The 20,000-nt window shown below is 41.4% G+C and overlaps 1 protein-coding gene across 1 annotated transcript in view; it reads right to left on the bottom strand.

The window, feature by feature from the left end:
- The window catches only part of sdk2b (sidekick cell adhesion molecule 2b), a 650,002-nt gene that overhangs the window by 100,375 nt on the left and 529,627 nt on the right, over nucleotides 1-20,000 (bottom strand). Inside the window, 6 exon segments of the mRNA XM_080455991.1 lie at nucleotides 3,338-3,578; nucleotides 4,790-4,940; nucleotides 9,335-9,444; nucleotides 10,535-10,656; nucleotides 16,991-17,182; nucleotides 19,523-19,621. Coding sequence (XP_080312117.1) covers nucleotides 3,338-3,578; nucleotides 4,790-4,940; nucleotides 9,335-9,444; nucleotides 10,535-10,656; nucleotides 16,991-17,182; nucleotides 19,523-19,621 — 915 coding nt within the window.

Raw genomic sequence — 20,000 nt, 5'->3', positions numbered from 1 at the left:
AAGTCATTTTTTTAATGTCTTTGGCTATTCAAAAATAGCAGATATACAAGCTCACAGAGTGCCGCGCTACGAGCTTGTGGATCTGCTATTTTTTGAAAAATCATTTAGTCCATATCCTTTTTTTTTAACCTAAAATCTTTGCTTCTGGGGGATTCTACAAATGTATTTTATATACAACAGTTTATAATTTTTTTAAACGTATATTGCTATAATATCAGTGGTTCTCAATCCTTTTCAGGTCAAAGACCCCCAAAATTATATGTATTTGGCCGCGGATCCCCATCTGAAAATATTTTGTTCCAGGGACCCCTAGAAGCAAAGATTTGAGTGAAAAATGTATACATATTCAAAGATTTGCACACATTTTCGCAGCTTTTTCCCCCAAAAAATAGCAGAGCTACAAGCTCATAGCGCGGCACTCGGTGCCGCGCTATGAGCTTGTATATCTGCTATTTTTGAATAGCCAAAGAAATAAATCTAAAGTGACACAGATGCGTTCCCGGTCTTAAAGGGTTAAGCTGTTTAAAAACGGTCCTGGCCTTGATGACAGGCTTCACATGACCGGGATAGGGTGGTGAGTGTGGGGATAGTGACGGAGTGCTGCCAGCTGTTGAACGCACGGAATATCTGGGCACCGGTGTTGTTGCAGCCTGATGTGCCATCAGTACAGAGGAGCAGCCCAGGACAATCTAGGGGATAGTTCAAATGATTTTTAAATGGGAATTCTGCACCACTGAATAACCTGGCAATAACCTGCAGCAACGCTGGCACAACGCACCACTGCGCTATGCCAGGTGTATTACCGCTATGCCAGCTGTACTGCTATATGCCAGCTATTTGACTATAATGGCTCAGGGGGTAGAGCGGCCACCCTGGAAAACGGAAAGTTCGGTATCGAACCGGCGGAGCAAGACACTGACTGAAACCCATAATGGCTCCAGATGAGCATGTTAGTGCCTTGCATGGTTTCCTCCACCGTTTACCATCTAGCTGTGTGTCTATCCAAGCCAAGATGACTATTTCTATGCATTACCTCGTGTTTACCTTGCTTACTGTAAATCGCTCTGGATTAACACATTGGGTGCCAGAGGTTTATTAAAATATTATACGTTGAGTGCCTGGATTTCTTCCATCCACTTGCGTTATACGTTTCGTGCTGTGAGAAGTCCCGACGCGGAAGTGCATGTAAACAAAGCGTGCGTGCGAGACGGCGGAGGGTCCCGACTAACGCCTGGAACAATAATATTTCCAACGCGACCCTCCATTGCAGCGTGATCGCCGTTCGAAAACGGCTCGTTTCCACCACGTTAAAAAGAAATGGAGATATTAAGCTTTTAGTCAAGGAGATAACATTGAAAACGCCGACCGGAAGGATTTTTGACATGGAGCCACATCCAGCCTCTTCTTCTCAGAAACTCCTTGGGTGATGTCAAAGTTTCGTTTTAGCGCCCCACGTGGGCCACTCGTATAAAAATAGAATTGGGTCAAAAACGGTCCGGACCGTTTTCGGCACTTCTCGTTTGGACCCTCAAAAACGGTCCGGACCGTTTTTGGCATTCAATGTGTTAAGAGCGTGTGCTGAATGCCTGAATTCTAAATGATCTATCGCTTCACCAGTCAAGCGCCAAAGCTCCCGCCACGAGGAAATGAGCGGTTTTTAACGCGGCCAGCATTGAGCATTAATGTCGATGCTATTCATGTGTGAAGTGCTTTTATCTACGTTTCTGGGTGTTGGTTGGAGGGAGGTTGAGGCCAAGCAGGAGGATTTGTGTTTGAGTGGATTAGGGAAATGTAGGGATTTAATCGTACCTAAGGCCTTTGAGGAGTTAAGGCTGATTATTGGACATAAAATATATAGATAACGAGGATTTACCCGCGACTTGGATTCGGTTTGTGTGAGATGGGGGAGTTGGAGGGTGTGTGTGTGTGTACACTACAGTAACGGTGTCTTTATAGGCGCCCCTAAAAGAGATCGATCAGACGACTGATTCTGATTCAGAGCGGCTGCTGCTCGGGTCCTAATACCAAGAAAAAGTTGATCCATATCACTCCACTTCTTACATCTTAAGTTAACACCTGGCTCCCTCCCCGGTGTGTCAAAGCATTGATTTCACAATATTTGTTTTTAAAGCCTTGAAGGATTTATAGGGCCAAAACACCATTTCTGATCTTGTGCGATAATCATGAACCATCCAGACCTTCTCCAGTCATCAGGGACAGGTTCTGCTTTCAAACTCTGCAGGTCTGCAGAGAACTCTCCGTTCACTTACTTTTCTGTGTGATAAATAATAGGTGTTTCCTATTAAGGAGATACTGTAGGTGTTTAACGTTTTCTTTTTACTGAATTTAATCCAAATATCCCCTTATAGAGCACCTGACATCTGTCTGACATCACTGCCGCTAGAGGGCGCTATACCCCTGGGTCATGCCGTTATTTTTTTGCATTGGATTTCCCATAGGGGAATGTCATATAAGAACTGTGTTCCAGAAAAAAAACAAATGTATCCAAAGAGTAAGAAAATATGTTTTTTCTCTCGAAAAGAACTGACGTTATCAAATGTAACTCAATATCATAAACGACACAGAGTCAACATGCCTGACTAAATCGCTGAGGTGGTTTGTTTATTTCTGGAACAGTGTTCTTATATGACACACAATATAAGATTCCCCTATAGGAAATACAATACAAAAAATAACGCCCTGGCCCAGGGGTAGTAGGAATGATGTCAGGACTTCGGAACTCAATTTATTTGCCTGATGTTTTATGTACTGTAAATGCCTTGCTATATTTGCTATACAAACAAACTTGCCTTGTATTTGTACTACCTTGTAGTACTTGTAGTACCTTAGTGGTAGTACTGGTAGTACTTGTACTACCACCTTGTACTACCTTGAAAATAGCCAATCTACAAGCTCACAATGCGTCGCGATGCGACGCATTGTGAGCTTGTAGATCTGCTATTTTCAAAAGATTTTTATACATTCTGAAATGGGACATTCTGCATAATGAGTACTTTTGCTTTTGGTACTTTAAATACATTTTGATGCCAATACTTTTGTACTTTTACTCAAGTACAATTTGAATTCCGGACTTTTACTTGTAACAGAGTATTTCCATATTGCAGTATTTATACTTTTACTTGCGAGTACTTTTTCCACCACTGGTTTTATGTAAATGCCTTGTTGTAAAAATGTGCTATGAAAACAAACTTGCCTTGCCTGTGTGTGTGTGTGTGTGTGTGTGTGTGTGTGTGTGTGTGTGTGTGTGTGTGTGTGTGTGTGTGTGTGTGTGTGTGTGTGTGTGTGTGTGTGTGTGTGCGTGCATGCGTTTTCTCACCAGACTCTCTGGTCCATCCTCGAACCGGCTGGCTCCAGGGACCCGTGCCGATGCCGTTGATGGCCTGCACCTTGACCTCGTACTCGGTCCACTCCTCCAGGTCCTCGATGGTGAACTCCCTCTCCAGCCGGTCGGCGATCACGTGGGTCAGCGCCCCCCGGCCCTGGGCGCTGGTACGCGAGTACTGGACCCTGTACCCCACCAGCTCCGGGTTCCCGTTGTACTCCCACTCCGGTAGAGGCTGGAACGCACAAGAGCGTGTGAGACAATTAGATCAGTGGTTTCGCCGCAACCTTTTTCTGTTTAAAAAGCACTGCGATGCGTTGAAAATGTAAAAATGTTGGTTGTTTTTGAAACATAACGAAGCTTGAAGAGAATATTGGAATATGGCTTTAATTTGCTCCTCATTTTGCTGGGAAACTCCTCAATGACCCCTGGGGGTCCCCAGACCCCACTTTGAGAACCACTTAGCCTTAGGAAAAGGAAGCTTTTCCGTATGTTAATAGCCGCTGGTGATAATTAACATTCAGCTTCAAGGCTGGTACTCCCAAGATTGGGTATATTTGTGTGTGTGCGTGCATGTGTGAGTGTGTGTGTGTGTTTGTGTGTGTGCGTGCGTGCGTGCGTGTGCTTGTGTTCCAAGACACAAAAACAACATTCCAAACTTTTTGTCTTTGACTACCAACGGTCACAACAGCAGACACGACAATGACCAGTACTTACCACCCATCATAGCCAGAGACTGCTCTCACTAGTGGTACGCAGCAGTGTTGATTTCGTCAACTAAAACTATGCCGAAAAATGTTTGTCGACTAACTTTTTTCACTGACGAAAACAAAATAAAAAAAACAAAATAAAAAAGTAAGCAATGATGACTAAAACTAAGATTTCGTCAACAAATAAAAAACTAGACTAAAATGTTAGGGAGGGAACTAGTGGAGAAGAGATCCAGTAGAACTAAAATAAGTAATTTTATGTCTGGTTGCGCTCGGGTGTTGCACTTTGAAAATAGCAGATCTACAAGCTCACACAGTTGTTAGCTCGTACTGTAGATCGGCTATTTTCAGCATGCAACCAAGTGTAAAAAGTGTCATTACGACGCCATCAAGGCACCGGCAAAATAAATTTTCTAATCAACTGTAGATTTAGCCGACTATAATATTATGATATTTAGTCGACTAAAACTAGACAAAAACTAAAACATTTCAGATGACAAAAATATGACTAAAACTAAATGGAATTTTATTCAAAAGACTAAACTAAACCAAAATGTGCTGTCAAAATCAACACTGGTGCACAGGGTGAGGTTAGCGGGGTACTTACCACCCATCGTAGCCAGAGACTGGTCTCACTAGCGGTGCGCAGGGTGAGGTTAGCGGGGTACTTACCACCCATCGTAGCCAGAGGCTGGTCTCATAGCGGTAAACAGGGTGAGGTTAGCGGGGTACTTACCACCCATCGTAGCCAGAGGCTGGTCTCACTGGCGGTGCGCAGGGTGACGTTAGCGGGGGCCATGTCTGGAGGAGCCTGCAGGGTCTGGATCTTTCTGGAGGGTTGACTGGGTGGACTGGTGCCCACGATGTTCACCTGACGCATGCGGAGCCTGGTGGTGGTGGTGGTGGTGAAAGGGGGGGGGGGGGGGTTTACACATTAGATAAAGTGTTCTTTTCATTCATTCATTCAAGCCCAGTTTAGTCTTCATTCCTGATTCCGTGTGTATTCTATTCTTGTTCACTAATAACTCCTACAGCTGGTCCTATAGACCATATTCACACGGCGGCCATGTTTCTATGAAGTCAATGAAAGTAGCCACCCCGGGTGGCGGCACTTTCAATGTTAAATTCCAATATGGCCGCCGTGTGAATATGGTCTATCTATATAGAGAGCAGACAATCACCAGTGCCGGCTTAATGGAGGGGCTTTAGGTGCTGCAGCACAGGGCACCAACCTTGGGAGGGGGGGCACCAAACGGCGGGGGAAAAAGTGAAAGAAGTCTCAACTATCACTGCAAGAGCACCGAAATGTAGAAGCAATGGCTGCTGAAGGAGTGCTAAAACGGTGAAACGCGTCGGTGAAAGCGCCAATTTTCCCGCCGAAACGGTTCGTAGCACAGGGCTTATATCCGCCCCTGAAAATCATGTGTCTACTCCGACACATGTGACGTCAAGGCCGTTCTTTTCACCTTACAGTGAGAGGTTTTCTGGCCTGCGTAAACCATCCCGGTCACGTGAATCCACATTATCATGTGTCTTCTGCACAGTGGTGGAAAGTAAATAAGTACATTTACTTAAGTACTGTACTTAAGTACAATTTTGAGGTATTTGTACTTTACTTGAGTATTTCCAATTTCCAATACTTTTACTTCTACTCCACTACATCTCAGAGGCAAATATTGTACTTTTACTCCACTACAATTATATGAGAACATTAGTTACTAGTTACTTTTCAGATATAAACTATGATATAATAAAACATACATTAACCACTTTAGCCCTATTTTGTATATCTACATTTTATACATCTACAACGCTCACAACTACAGCTACAGCTCACAACAGCTCACAACGCGTCGCGATGCGACGCGTTGTGAGCTTGTAGATCTGCTATTTTCAAATATTTAGTACTTTTACTTTTGGTACTTTAAGTACATTTTGATGCCAATACTTTAGTACTTTTACTCAAGTAAATTTTGAATTCTGAACTTTTACTTGTAACAGAGTAGTTTTATATTGCAGTATTGATACTTTTACTTAAGTAAAACACTTGAGTACTTTTTCCACCACTGCGTTCTGCAGACCGGTCTAGTCTGGCCCCAAAGTGCTGAGTTGGGCGTTTTGCAGGAACCAAAAAGTGGGAAGAGCCAATCAACATCTGCGCTCAGGGCCCCTGTGATTGACAGATGCTGTTTGGGCCCGGGAGGACGTATACTGCATGCAGTGAAGGAACACAACATTGACAGAATTGACCAACCTGTAGGAATCACTAGGGCAGAAGCAAGAGATTGATCGATCGGCCCAGTGTTAGCTGGAGGCACTGTTAATTGGATTGGAACCCCTATAGTCAAACCCCAGGGTCCTTTCTCATTCCAGCATCACCTTACTTCAGTCGGACGCTCTCGCCATGTGTTGCGTGATATTGATATATCGTCGCTGTCAGGTGGAAAACTTGTATGTCTACTTTTGAGGAAATGGAAAAAAACTAATACTTGTGTTCCAGTGGATCCAATGTAGTTATCATTTAGTCACAAGCTCTGGTTAATATTGTTTATTGGTTCAATATTTATAAAACCCACAAGACACACTTAACCGCTTTCAATTTCACTTTCAAAAATACTTTTGTGCGATACTCTTGTACAAGGAAGAGTTTCATCATAATCATAAAAAAAAGTTAAATTATGGAGATACAAGGTTTCTGCCTGACAGCGAAAAAAATATGATACAAGCTCACAACACTGAATGTTCTCCTGTTTTTGCCGAATGTTTGCCTATTATGACAAGGCCAGAAAAGGGAGGCTGAACTGTTATTGACGAACAGAAGGCCACATATTCGTACATGAACAGAGAAGTAATTTCCCCTGTGTAATCATTATAAATCCTACTTTATTACCACCACCTGTCAATCACAACTAAAAAGAAGTTGAGTGACAGACATTTGTTACTTGCCAGATACAGATGAGAATAACTGATAATGTGATTCTTCGTTGGTTTGGGACAGTGAGGTAATCATAATCATAATAGTCTGCCTATTGTCCCAGACAGTGGTGCTGCTCGCCAAAAGAAATTGTAATTAAATGTATCCTGTGACATGTAATGACAGCCACTCCCTAGAACACCCAGGTGAGGTAATCCTCCTACCTGTTGTTTGTTGTTATGCCTGTTGTTATGTCTACAACAGCGTAACCACTTAAACCGTGTCATCGCTGTCAGGCAGATCTCCATATTTAAACTTTTTATGTTTAGTTAGTTTTTTTTCCCCCTCTTTTTCCTGTGAATGAATGTCCTAATTTGTCGTACAAGAGTGTCACGCAAAAGTAGCAAAAATAGTTGTCTGTTCTTCCTGCGTATGCATATGTGAACCAAGCTCTCTCCGTCTGTGTGTGTGTGCCTACAATAATGATCACATCACTAAGCTGGTCGTAAATAATGTGTAAATAAAGTGACTAAAGACGTTCGTAATTTCTCTAAGCAAAAACTGACGTGCAATTCATGAAAGGGTGTGTAAATCCCTGAAATGTGCGGATCACAGGTGTATGTCATGATGAATCCGGACGGCTGCCAGCCGATCGTAAAATCACAAACGCGATTGTTCCACGCCCAGTCAGTCACACCATAAAAGGCAACAAGAAATACCCAACTTCAAACTGACTTTCAATTTTCAACTTAGTCTCTCGTCAAAAAAACACAGATTTCGTCTGCGTCGCCTTGACAACCAACTTGTACATCTGTTGTGTCTGGAAGCGAGTCACTCGATTGCACGATGGATCAGCTGAACGTAATGCTCTCATGTGCAATGAGAATAAGAAGTTTACAAAGTTTAACCTCACAACCAAAAGGCTAATAACACTTGGAATGGATATTATAAGCCCTATCTACTTAACAATTGCTCACCTTTGCCGAGCTAATATGCTGGAATCCGCCAACATCCAATTTCTTTTTTTTATCAGAGCTTTATTGATTACTGAGGGGAATCTGTCCTTTGGACGAACTCTCCACTGTCCTACATCGGAATTGGAAATGAAATAATGGACACAGCTGGATTTCATCCATACTGGTAAGACTGCGTTCATGTGATGTGGTCGATATTATAAATTAATAGCGCCACAGTTGGCATGAAAGCCCAATGGGCGAAACTGTGGCCACACGGCAAACACGCCAAGGGATCTAATAATTCGACTCTAAATGTGTCAACTGAAAAGAAATACAAATCGGTTGAATTTGCATACATTATGTCTATAATATGCACACATTATGTCTATAATATGCATACAAGCAATAGATGACGTATATACAGTATATCTTTTTTATATGTGTTGACAAATGTTGGGCACATACATACTATATGCATATTTTATTTTATTTTAGGTTTGGCACTATCGTAATTGATTTTTCATGAAGAATAAGGCATTCTAATGAGATACGTAAGCTTTGGTCCCACATAAGTCTTCCTTCCAGCAGACGTGAGAAAGAGCGTACATCCGTCAAAATTCACGGACAAAAAAAGATTGATGAATCAGACTCTTAACGTGGGAAGTTGTGTACAAAATCTTGGCGTAAATAGCTTAGTTAATCAGGCCCATTGTGTCACCTGTAGAAGGTGTATGGGTTGAGTTGAACAGCTTAGTGAATCACCTGTAGAAGGTGTATGGGTTGAGTAAACAGATTAGTGAATCACCTGTAGAAGGTGTATGGGTTGAGTAAACAGCTTAGTGAATCACCTGTAGAAGGTGTATGGGTTGAGTTAAACAGCTTAGTGAATCACCTGTAGAAGGTGTATGGGTTGAGTAAACAGATTAGTGAATCACCTGTAGAAGGTGTATGGGTTGAGTAAACAGCTTAGTGAATCACCTGTAGAAGGTGTATGGGTTGAGTAAACAGATTAGTGAATCACCTGTAGAAGGTGTATGGGTTGAGTAAACAGCTTAGTGAATCACCTGTAGAAGGTGTATGGGTTGAGTAAACAGCTTAGTGAATCACCTGTAGAAGGTGTATGGGTTGAGTAAACAGATTAGTGAATCACCTGTAGAAGGTGTATGGGTTGAGTTAAACAGCTTAGTGAATCACCTGTAGAAGGTGTATGGGTTGAGTAAACAGATTAGTGAATCACCTGTAGAAGGTGTATGGGTTGAGTAAACAGCTTAGTGAATCACCTGTAGAAGGTGTATGGGTTGAGTAAACAGATTAGTGAATCACCTGTAGAAGGTGTATGGGTTGAGTTAAACAGCTTAGTGAATCACCTGTAGAAGGTGTATGGGTTGAGTTAAACAGCTTAGTGAATCACCTGTAGAAGGTGTATGGGTTGAGTCCCGGCACCTCCATGGACCGCGCCTCAGGCTCATTGGACAGCTGGTGGACCGTCACCCAGTCCTCGTTGTCTCCGATCGTCCCCACCTATGGGATGGGAACACATACACACACATCAGGTAAAACCACTGAAACTCTCTACACTTAAAAAAAACTAAACCTGAGTTATACTTCGACCACCGTTTACACCAAATCTCTTTGCCAAAAATAGCAGATCTACAAGTTCACATGTTAACTACGGAATCAAGGCAGACTGTTTCACAATTATAAACATTTGATATTTACTATTTGAGCACATACAGTTACCTGCTGCATCAGTGGAATGCAGCTATGGACTCAAATTGTAAATATTAAATTAATTTGGAATTTAATTTGGGGGGGTCATTTTGTTGTGTCCTTTGAGGAAGTCGTGGGCCGGACTGAGATGGTCCACCAGGGGTTGGGTCTGGTCCTCGGGCCGCATGTTGCTCACTGTTTTCTCTAGGGTCATAATTATGTTTTAAAAATGTGTTGAAATATCTGTTTGCACCATAGCACTGATCCAGGAAATGCTATGAGCTAAAAATGCTGTCCTTGATCCTTCTCTGGGGTAAAAAGTAGGGGTGTTCAAAAAAAATCCATTCATTTAAAAATCACGATTTTTATTATCAACGACAATTTAAATGAAATGTTTCATTTTATTTTTTTATTATATGTAAATTGTTTTCCCTGGTGAAGGTTACAGGAGTTCATACTGTATGGTGTGTCTTCTATCATATTCAAGGGCTTTAGGGGTAAAACTAAACTTACTGCAGCCACTTTCAGTTCAATGTTACTTTGGCAATTATGTTGTGTTTCTACATCAAATAGAACTACACCTAAATCTAAGATACCATTAAAACCAAGGATTGTTTTTACAAGCAACCCTCTCTGGTATTATAACATTTTTAGTTTGAGCTGTTGGAAATAACTAGGCTACACTTGGTTGTTAAAGTCCAGATGACAACAATATGACTATTGTGAATTAAAATAGATAAAACTGATTGGGAATCATTTTTAAATGGGAATACATTTTTGAATAGTTTTGAATAGAAAAAAACTAATTTTAATCGAATCGTGACCCCAAGAATCTGAATAAAATGGAATGGTGAGATAGCAGAATATTCACAGCCTTAGTAAAACGGACGTGTCTCATTACCTGAGCCTCCACCTGCCAGCGAGAGATGGAGGTCTTGCCGTCGTAGCCGGGTTTGAACTGCAGGGTGACGGAGCGGGGTCCGATGTTGGATATGGCTATGTTGGTGGGGGGCCCGGGAAGCTCTGTCCAGACAAATCGAAAAAAAAGAGTACGGGTGCAAGGGGTTAATGAAAAATAATCCATATAATCATAACAACGTAATCAAAATCGATTATATATATTTTAAAAAATGATATATTTGGTGGTCCCGTTTTCATTTTTCACAAGATGGGTGGTTGTTGCAATGACCTGCACTACAATACTTCACCATGTGTTGCGCTATGACGAAATAAACCCATAAAATGTAACAACGAATACGTTCCATAATGCAATTCCAATGGTGAAAGCTGTATTGTTTCACCCGAAAAAGTAATGGCGGATTTGGCCACGCCCCGAATTACCCGTATGTGTGTCTCAAAGAATAGCCAAAAAAAAAAGAATGAAAATAGCTGGTCTACAAGCTCACATCGCATCACAATGTGACGCGTTGTAAGCTGTAAAAAGTGACCGATAGAATTATCACCAAGAGAATAATTGATAGTTGCAGGCAGCCCTAGAAAAGTTGAGAAGAGTAAAAAGAAAAAAATATGAAAGTACTGTATAACAAATAGTGTTGTGCTCAACTCAATGCACACTGTCTCTGAAGCACTTGACAGCTTAGTAGTACTCTACTTTATGTGTGCCAAGGATATAAAATATGTAGACATACACACATCCACATCTAAGAGAATCTTGTACTGATTTGTGTCTTCTAAAGGCCGCGGGGAACGAGACAGAACGGTAACAAAAAGCCTTGTAACTTTCTGCTGCAGAACAAACTTTTTACACTTGCCCTCACATCACACCAGTGGTGGAAAGAAAGTATTCAAATGTTGTACTTGAGTAAAAGTAGCAATACTACAATGTAGAAAATGCTCTGCTCCAAGTAAGAGTCCTGTATTCAAAATGTTACTTGAGTAGAAAGTAGCCTACACAAGTATTGGCATCAACATATACTTAAAGTACCAAAGTAAAAGCAGTAAAGTTTAAAAACATGTGTAAAACCATTTTTTAGCAGATCTACAAGCTAACAATGTATCACATTGCGACACGTTGTAAGCTTGTAGATCGGCTATTTTCGAATAGCTGACGTATAAGATAGGGCTTAATTGGTTAATATATGTTTTGTAATAACAATCACAATCTGCAAAGTAACTGAAGCTATCAAGAAATTGTAATGGGAGTAAAAATAACAATATTATGCCTCTGAGATGCAGTAGAAAAAAAGTATAAAGTATTGAAACTTTGACATACTCAAGTAAAACCTAAAAAATACAGTACTTGAGTAAAAGTACTTTGTAACTTCCCACCACTGAGTACAACTTTTTTCTCAGTTCCCCACACAAACAGGCTTTGATTGATTTGTGTGCCAGAGGCAGCAGAGGGTGTAAATTCTATCTCCCACAGCGCTCTCTTGTGGCCACACAGATTCGGCGCGAGAATTGAGCCAACCAGTGAACTTGACTTAATTCCCTCTCCTCTCTCCCCTTGTGTCTCTGAAACTCACAATAAAGACTGCAGAGGAAGATTACATTCTGGGAGAGAAAGAGAGAGAGATACCTTACACCCAATACCCAGGCACACCAGACAATACCATGAATGTCAATTACATTGCCGTTATCTAGAGATATGATTCCACCTGATATCCCCTACTGTTTATATTTTTAGCTGAGCCAACAATGAGAATGGATTATTATTATTCCTCCGCCAACACTGTCAGGGGAAGCGGATCGGCACTGTCGGGGGGGAAACCTTGAATATCCAAAAACCCTTCTTTTAATATTATTATAAAAAATAAATAGTGAAAATAGCTGATCGACAACCGATGCAACGTGTTGTGAGCTTGCAGATCTGTTTCTTGCACTATTTTGACATTGACTCTACTTGTATGATGAATTATTTGCATTCATTTATGATGTAGATAGAAGGTTTCTGCACAACAAGAACACGATAAAAAGAAGCAACTACAAAAGGCAGTGAATGCATGCATGTGTGCACTTGTTTGCAGGCAGACGTGTGAATTATGCAAACGAGTGAGAGACAAATGTTCTGTTCATTTCCCATGGGGCAGGCATTCCATTCACCTCTGTGTGTATCCCCATAGCAGTGCAGACAGAGGATGGCTTCCACAAATCCTACAGGTTATTGGCGGTGCACACCACTGGCGTGCAACTAAGTCTAAATCACGCATAACCGTGTGCCGACTAATTTCACGAAACGATACGATACGATATTGGGCTCAAAACTTCGATACGATTTCGATACGATACGCACTTTTTTATTATGAAAATATATGGGGGAGAAAAAAAGCTAATGCAAACAAATAATTCTGTTTTTGCATTATTCAGACATGCAAACTTGTAGCTTTTCAGCTGTTTTGAATCCAAACAGGGCAATAGTGTGACACCTGACCCTAAAAAAAAAAACATGTTGTCACCCTTTTCACCTCGGGGCTGTTTGCATGCCTGATTATTATTATTGTAAAAAAAAAAAAGATTTTTTTTTTTTTTTCAAAACAATATTTTTTTCCAAAACGATACATATCGTCACGAAAACGTATCGTGATATCGCGGGACGATATATCGGCACACCCCTACCCAGCACAATCTAAATCATTTGCGTGCTCGCTCGCCCCGGCGATGCATTTATCTATCCTCTCCGTTGGGTGGAGAAAACCAACAATGTCCAACACTGTTACTTTTCAGTGTTCAAATTCAAAAGTAGCAGATCTACAAGCTTGAAACGCAGCTTTTTGTGTGACGCTCTAGTATGATCAAGTAGGGCGTTAATTTACGAAAGAACACACAAAAGGTTAGAATATGGCAACAATATGGCATTTCTCCAGGGGGGAGGTCTAGAGCAGTGGTTTTCAACCCTATTATGTATTCTGCATTTGAGCCACGGAACCACCGTTTGATGAGATTTAGCCTCTCAGACCCCAAGGCCGAAGAATATTTTGTTATCGTTGGACACGATTTTGTCCACAATTCCATGTTTTATTGATGTTGATACTAATAGGAGAGATAACAGGCAAACGTTGATCAAAATAACAATTCTTTAATGAGGTAATGCAGATGTTTAACAATAATTTAACTCTTGAGAGCGTAACATTTTATGCTCTCAAGAGTTAAATAACTATAAGGGTCCATTTGGTTACCAACTCTCCATCATTTAGCTGGGGACCACCTGGAACCCCCTCAAGGACCACTGGTGGTCCCCGTGACCACTGGTTGAGAACCACTGGTCTAGAGTTACGGGCGCACCAGGTGCTATCTTTACACATACAGTAAAGTGTAAAGTAATCACCATTCGGGGACCCATAACGGCTGCTCCAAGGTCCCACCAGCCTGCCAATATAACAGTCTTTCATTTGACAGCTTCCTCAGACGCATCGAGTCGAGTCGGGGGGGGAACGCCATATAGCGCCAGCGGCAAACGTAATTGATTGTGGCCATTGTAATTCTATTATGCAATTTAGCGGTCTTTTAATGGGCGACCTTAAAAAACTATGGAAATGATCCCGGCGGTTCCCCGGAGAAAGGGGGGGATGGGGGGGGGGGGGGGACTTTATTTTATTTTTGCTGGAAATTATATCCGGTCCAATTCGCAGTGGTGGAAAAAGTACTATTACTAGATTTTTCACTTAAGTAACAGTAGCAATGCAGAAATGTAGAAGTACTCTATTAGAAGTAAAAGTCCGGTATTAAAAATGTACTTGAGTAAAAGAACAAACGTATTGGCATCAAACTATACTTAAAGTACCAAAATGCTACGGCAAAGTCCCATTTCACAAGTTTTCAAATGCATAAAAAATCCTTTGAAAATAGCAGATCGACAAGCCCCCAATGCGTTGCGTCGCCACGTTAAATCGCAACCTGTTGTGAGCTTGTAGATCTGCTATTTTCAAATACCCAAAGTACTGTATATATATAGGGCTGAAGTGGTTAATTGTAACCAAGTTTTCAAATAATTGTAGTGTAAAAGAAAACGATATTTGCCTCTGAGATGTAATGGAGTAGAAGTAAAAGTATTGACAATTGGAAATACTCCAGTAAAGTAAAAAATAAATGTTAATGAAGTACAGTACTTGAGTAAATGTACTAGTTTCCACCACTGTCCAATGGGACAGAGTTTGAACATGTGTGTGTGGGCATTGATTGGCTGGTGGAGTGGCGTGTGCTTTATGATGATGATGCTGTCGTGGCGGGCTGAGCGGGGACCAGCTGGGGATTGGGTTTCATTGTGTCTGGCGCCAGATGACACACAAGGCGCGCTCAGTCGGCCGCTGAGATGTTTAAACAATAAATCTGCTTGGCTCGCTGTGAGCTATATGGCACTACTGGCAAGATAATATCTACCTCCCCCCATTACGTGGGTGTCGCCCAATGAAAATCATCGATCTACAAGCAGACAACGCGTCGCGGCGCGTTGTGAGCTTGTACATCGGTTATATATGAGAACCTAAACCAGTGGTTCTCAACTTATTCTAGATCCGGACCCACGTGAAAATCTGGCCCTCAGGTTGAGAAACAGTGCCTTAAACGTGGGTCTCATATGAATGAAATTCATAGATGTGCCTTTGATCTGTAAATCTGTAAGGAATAGTTCAGCCAAAAAATTACTTACACACCACATAAAGCCTTGAATTCATGGATTTTGTTTTGTTTTTGACGCATTCCTGAGCCAATCATTTGACGACCAGGTGTATTTCCCGTCATCCAGTTCAGGAGACTCAAAGTGTCTCCTTTGAGTCTCCTATACCGGATAGCATATTTCCGCCGGTAATCAAATTATTGGCTTAGGAATGCAACAAAAACAAAAAAAATCTCCATGAATTCAATGCTTCATGGGCTTCAATGTGTAATTGATCGAAAATAAGATTTTTTTTGGGGTGAACTACTCCTTTAAGTAATGTTTTTAGTATCTGAAGTTTAACTGAGTATTTGTATTTTTGATACTTCAAAAAACCTATCACATAAACGTATGTACGTAATATATACTTTGACTCAAGTAATAGTGGCTCGGTACTTTGTCCCGTACTGTCAACGCTCTATCACTGCAGGGTTTGTAGATTAGCCGGTGATTAGCTCGTCCCATGCAGATCTAAATGGATGGAGTGGCTGAAATCCCCACGTCTCTAATGAGGCGGCGGCGGGAGGGCTTTTTCGCTGAGCACCTGACGTTGAAAAATGACCCGCCGCCGCAAAACTTTTCTGCCTAATTAGTTCAAAATATGTTTCGTCTTTTTTTGTAAGCACAAGTTTTAGCCTGTGGGGAGGGATAATTCCTTCTGTGCATTTGCATTCGCTGGCATATTTTCTTTCTTTCTTCCTTCTTTGAGCGATTGCTCAATAACATTTGCCTGTGGGGTGCAGTCAGTGGTAGAAGTAGACAAAAAAAAGTAGGGGTTGAGGCGCTCGGAATCTAGGGGTTCGATTCCGCCGCGGTGCATCCGGAATTTTTCGAGCGTCTATACCAGTGGTTTTCAACCCTTTTTCATATCAAGGGCCATTATTTATTCAGCATCTGAGCACGTTTGATGAGATCTAGCCTCTCAGACCCAAGACTTAGAATATGTTGTTATCGTTGCACGATTTTGTCCACAATTCCATGCTGTATTGATGTTGGTAACATTAGGAGAGATAACAGGCAATGGTTTCATTTTACACTCTCAAGTGTAAATCTATAAGGGTCCATTTAGTTACCAACTCTCCATCATTTGGCTGGAATCTCCTCACAGTTCACTGGTGGTCCCCGAACGACTGGTTGAGAACCACTGGTTCCAATTGTGGAGCACAATTGGCCCGTGTTCGGGGGAGGGAAGCCGGGCGGGGAGGAGGGTGGTATTTGTCACTGTACGTACAGTACTCATACAGGCTGGGAGCCTATCAGCGGGGAGAGTGATTGGCCAGCGTTAGGACGCACTGTGATTGGCCAGTACGCTTGTGTTAGGACGCACTGTGATTGGCCAGTACGCTTGTGTTAGGACGCACTGTGATTGGCCAGTACGCTTGTGTTAGGACGCACTGTGATTGGCCAGTACACTTGTGTTAGGACGCACTGTGATTGGCCAGTACGCTTGTGTTAGGACGCACTGTGATTGGCCAGTACGCTTGTATAGGACGCACTGTGATTGGCCAGTACGCTTGTGCAAGAACGTGCTGTAATTGTAGCCACTTTGAGTGGCAGTTGGGGCACACGCTCTCGCCAAAACATGATGTAAAATCTTGCGCCTATCGGTACATAACTTGAATCGCGCCGAGTTGGCTTAAGTGAACTTTGCAACGTTGACAACACACACAGAAATGTGTGAGGGGGGAGAATTAATTGAGGAAAAAGAAAAAGAAAAAAAAGTAGGGTCCTAATTAAAACACATACCTGGCGGGACGCCAGAAGAGATGGTGGAGGACGACAGCTGACCCTGACCCTTGGAGGTCATGCCGGCCACCTCGATGGTGTAGGTGGTGAGGGCGGTCAGGCCGGTCACACGGTACTCCAGGGTCACGTTGGGGAGGTAGTGGGTCACCCGGGTGTTGGTGCGGTTGTACTCCTCCCAGGAGATACGGTACCCTGGAGGAGGAGATGAGAACATAGGACTTTCTTACCACATAAACCCTACATACGTTTTTGCAGTGGTGGAAAAAGTACTCAAATTCTTTACTTAAGTAAAAGTACCAATACTGCAATATAAAAATACTCTGTTACAAGTAAAAGTCCAGAATAAAAAATGTACTTGAGTAAAAGTACAAAAGTATTGGCATCAAAATGTACTTAAAGTACCAAAAGTAGAAGTACTAAATATTTGAAAATAGTCGATCTACAAGCTCACAACGCGTCGCGATGCGACGCGTTGTGAGCTTGTAGATCGGCTATTTTCAAATAGCCTAGGTTTAAAATAGGTTTAAAGTGGTTAATGTATGTTTCATTATATCATAATATATATCTGAAAAGTAACTAGTAACTAAAGTTTTCAAATAATTGTAGTGGAGTAAAAGTACAATATTTGCCTCTGAGATGTAGTGGAGTAGAAGTAAAAGTATTGGAAATTGGAAATACTCAGGTAAAGTACAAATACCTCAAAATTGTACTTAAGTACAGTACTTAAGTAAATGTACTCAGTTACTTTCCACCACTGCGTTTTTGTACCGAATAGTGAAAATAGCAGATCTACAAGCTCACGGCACTTGACATTGCAATGTGTCACATTGGCAAGTAGTGAAAGACTTAAAGCAGCACTATGTACATTTTTGTATTATGTGCATTAAAAGTATAGGACCCATGCAAACAGCAACTTAAAGTTGTTCACCCCCAAAAAAATACTTATTTTCTATCAATTACACGGCCCACGATGCCTTGAATTCATGGAGTTTTTTTTTGTTTTTGTCGCATTCCTAAACCTACAGTTTGATAGCCAATAGTTCATCAAATTATTGGCTTAGGAATGCGAGTCTTCATGGGGTGTGTAATTGATAAAAAATATTTTTTTTTTTGGGTGAACTACTCCTTCAAATATTATATATAATACATAACAGTGGGAGAGAGAGAGAGAGAACTGTGGGGTCCTGGAGTGCCCGAGGGCCAAGCTATAACAAAAAAATATTAAATTAACGCCATTAAAAAAATTGAATAAAACATTAAATCTGGGTTATGATTACATTCCCTCAACCCACTCTCACCACCACTGTGTTCTCTCACCCTCTCAAAGTTAATGCAATTAACAGCTCCGTGTTTTGCCATCACAACGTGATGTGATTCTATAGCGCTTCAGGTACCATTCCTCACCACCTGATAAGTGATAATTATGAATGTTTCCACACACACTCGCTGCTGCTGCTGCTGTTACATTTCACAATTTTAACCCATTTAGACCAGGAAAGAATCTGTGTCATTTTTTAGACTTCTTTGGCTATTAAAAAATAGCAGATCTACAAGATCATAGATCTGCAATTTTCTTAGAAAAATTGTGATTTTTTTTTGCAAATCTTTGAAAATATATATTTTTTTAAAGCGAATTTTTTTTACTCAAATCTTTGCTTCTGGGGGATTCTACAACAGTTTTATGAAAAAACGTATCCTGCTATAATATCAGCGGTTCTCAAACTTTTCTCATGTCTGAAATGACCCCCAAAATGATATGTATTTGGCCACAGACTCCCATCTCAAAATATTTTGTTCGCTTTAAAACAATATACATATTCACATTGCCGTGCTATGAGCTTGTAAATCTGCTATTTTTGAATAGCCAAAGAAATCTTAAAATGACACACGGATGCATTTCCGGTCTTAATGGGTTAAAGATGTGAACATTTCAATTTTATTATTATGTCGTGCGAAATTCTCGGAAAGAACGCTTCGGCTGAGCAGTAAGATTTACCATGGAATCCTGACATTGACTTTTCGGATAAATTAAGACCACAAGCTCTGTAGCAAACAAAGGCTTATACCATTAACCCATTTAACCGCCACAAATCAACACACAGAAACGCAATTTCTGAACCAATTTGCTTAAAAAAGCAAGCAAAAACTGTTAACATTGCACATGACATTCTGCACCCATGTACGACGTGCTGATTTGAGTTTTTTGTGTTTTTCTCGCACCTTAACTAACGTCTATATAGCACGTATGCAGTATACATCTGCTGCTATGCTCACGCACCTTTTTACCTCAGGTACTATATGTAAATATGTAGATAATTTGTTTGTTTCTTTGATTGATCTCTTTTCCCCCTTGCCCACCCCCCCTTCTCCCTTTTCCCTTTCTTCTTTTCTATGGAAATAACGAAGAAATTAGAATTTGCACAAAAGCTAATTTCACCCACTTTTTTTTACTTCTGTAAACCTGTGATGTGACAAAGATGATTCTGATTCTTTGACGTGTTGGGAGTGATATAAAGTAGGTGAGATGGTTACCTGTCAGAATGCCGTTCTTCTCGTTGGGCTCCCTCCAGCTGACTTTCAGCGAGGTGTCCAGGATGTCCGTGAAGCTCAGGTGACCCACGGCGCCGGGGGCTAGACGCAGGGGAAACACACACAAATACACACAAACAAACGGTCAAACAAACACACACTCTGCTACACTTTATACTCTGTGGGTTCAATGATGCAACACTTGCTTCAAACCCCCAGGGGGGGGTCGGTTTGTAATACAGACAAAAAAAACTAAAATGAAAACTTCACCACTTAAACCCCAGCATCCATGGGGAAAGCTTTCACCGGCTCTTTCCAGCAAAAGCTTTCCAGACAATAACAGAAAAGACACTAGTATGGAGGCCCTGAGGGGCTCAACCATAGGGTTTAAGTCAGGGGTGTGGGCAACTTTGATGATGGAGGGGGCCACTATATTTCCACACTCACTCCAGAGGGCCACATTGCATATTGTTACTGTCGG

This window comes from Gymnoscopelus braueri (genome assembly GCF_963280865.1).
Source record: "Gymnoscopelus braueri genome assembly, chromosome: 17".
NCBI classification, from domain to species: domain Eukaryota; kingdom Metazoa; phylum Chordata; class Actinopteri; order Myctophiformes; family Myctophidae; genus Gymnoscopelus; species Gymnoscopelus braueri.
Note: the sequence above shows the minus strand (reverse complement) of the source record. Positions and strands in the feature narration are given on the sequence as shown.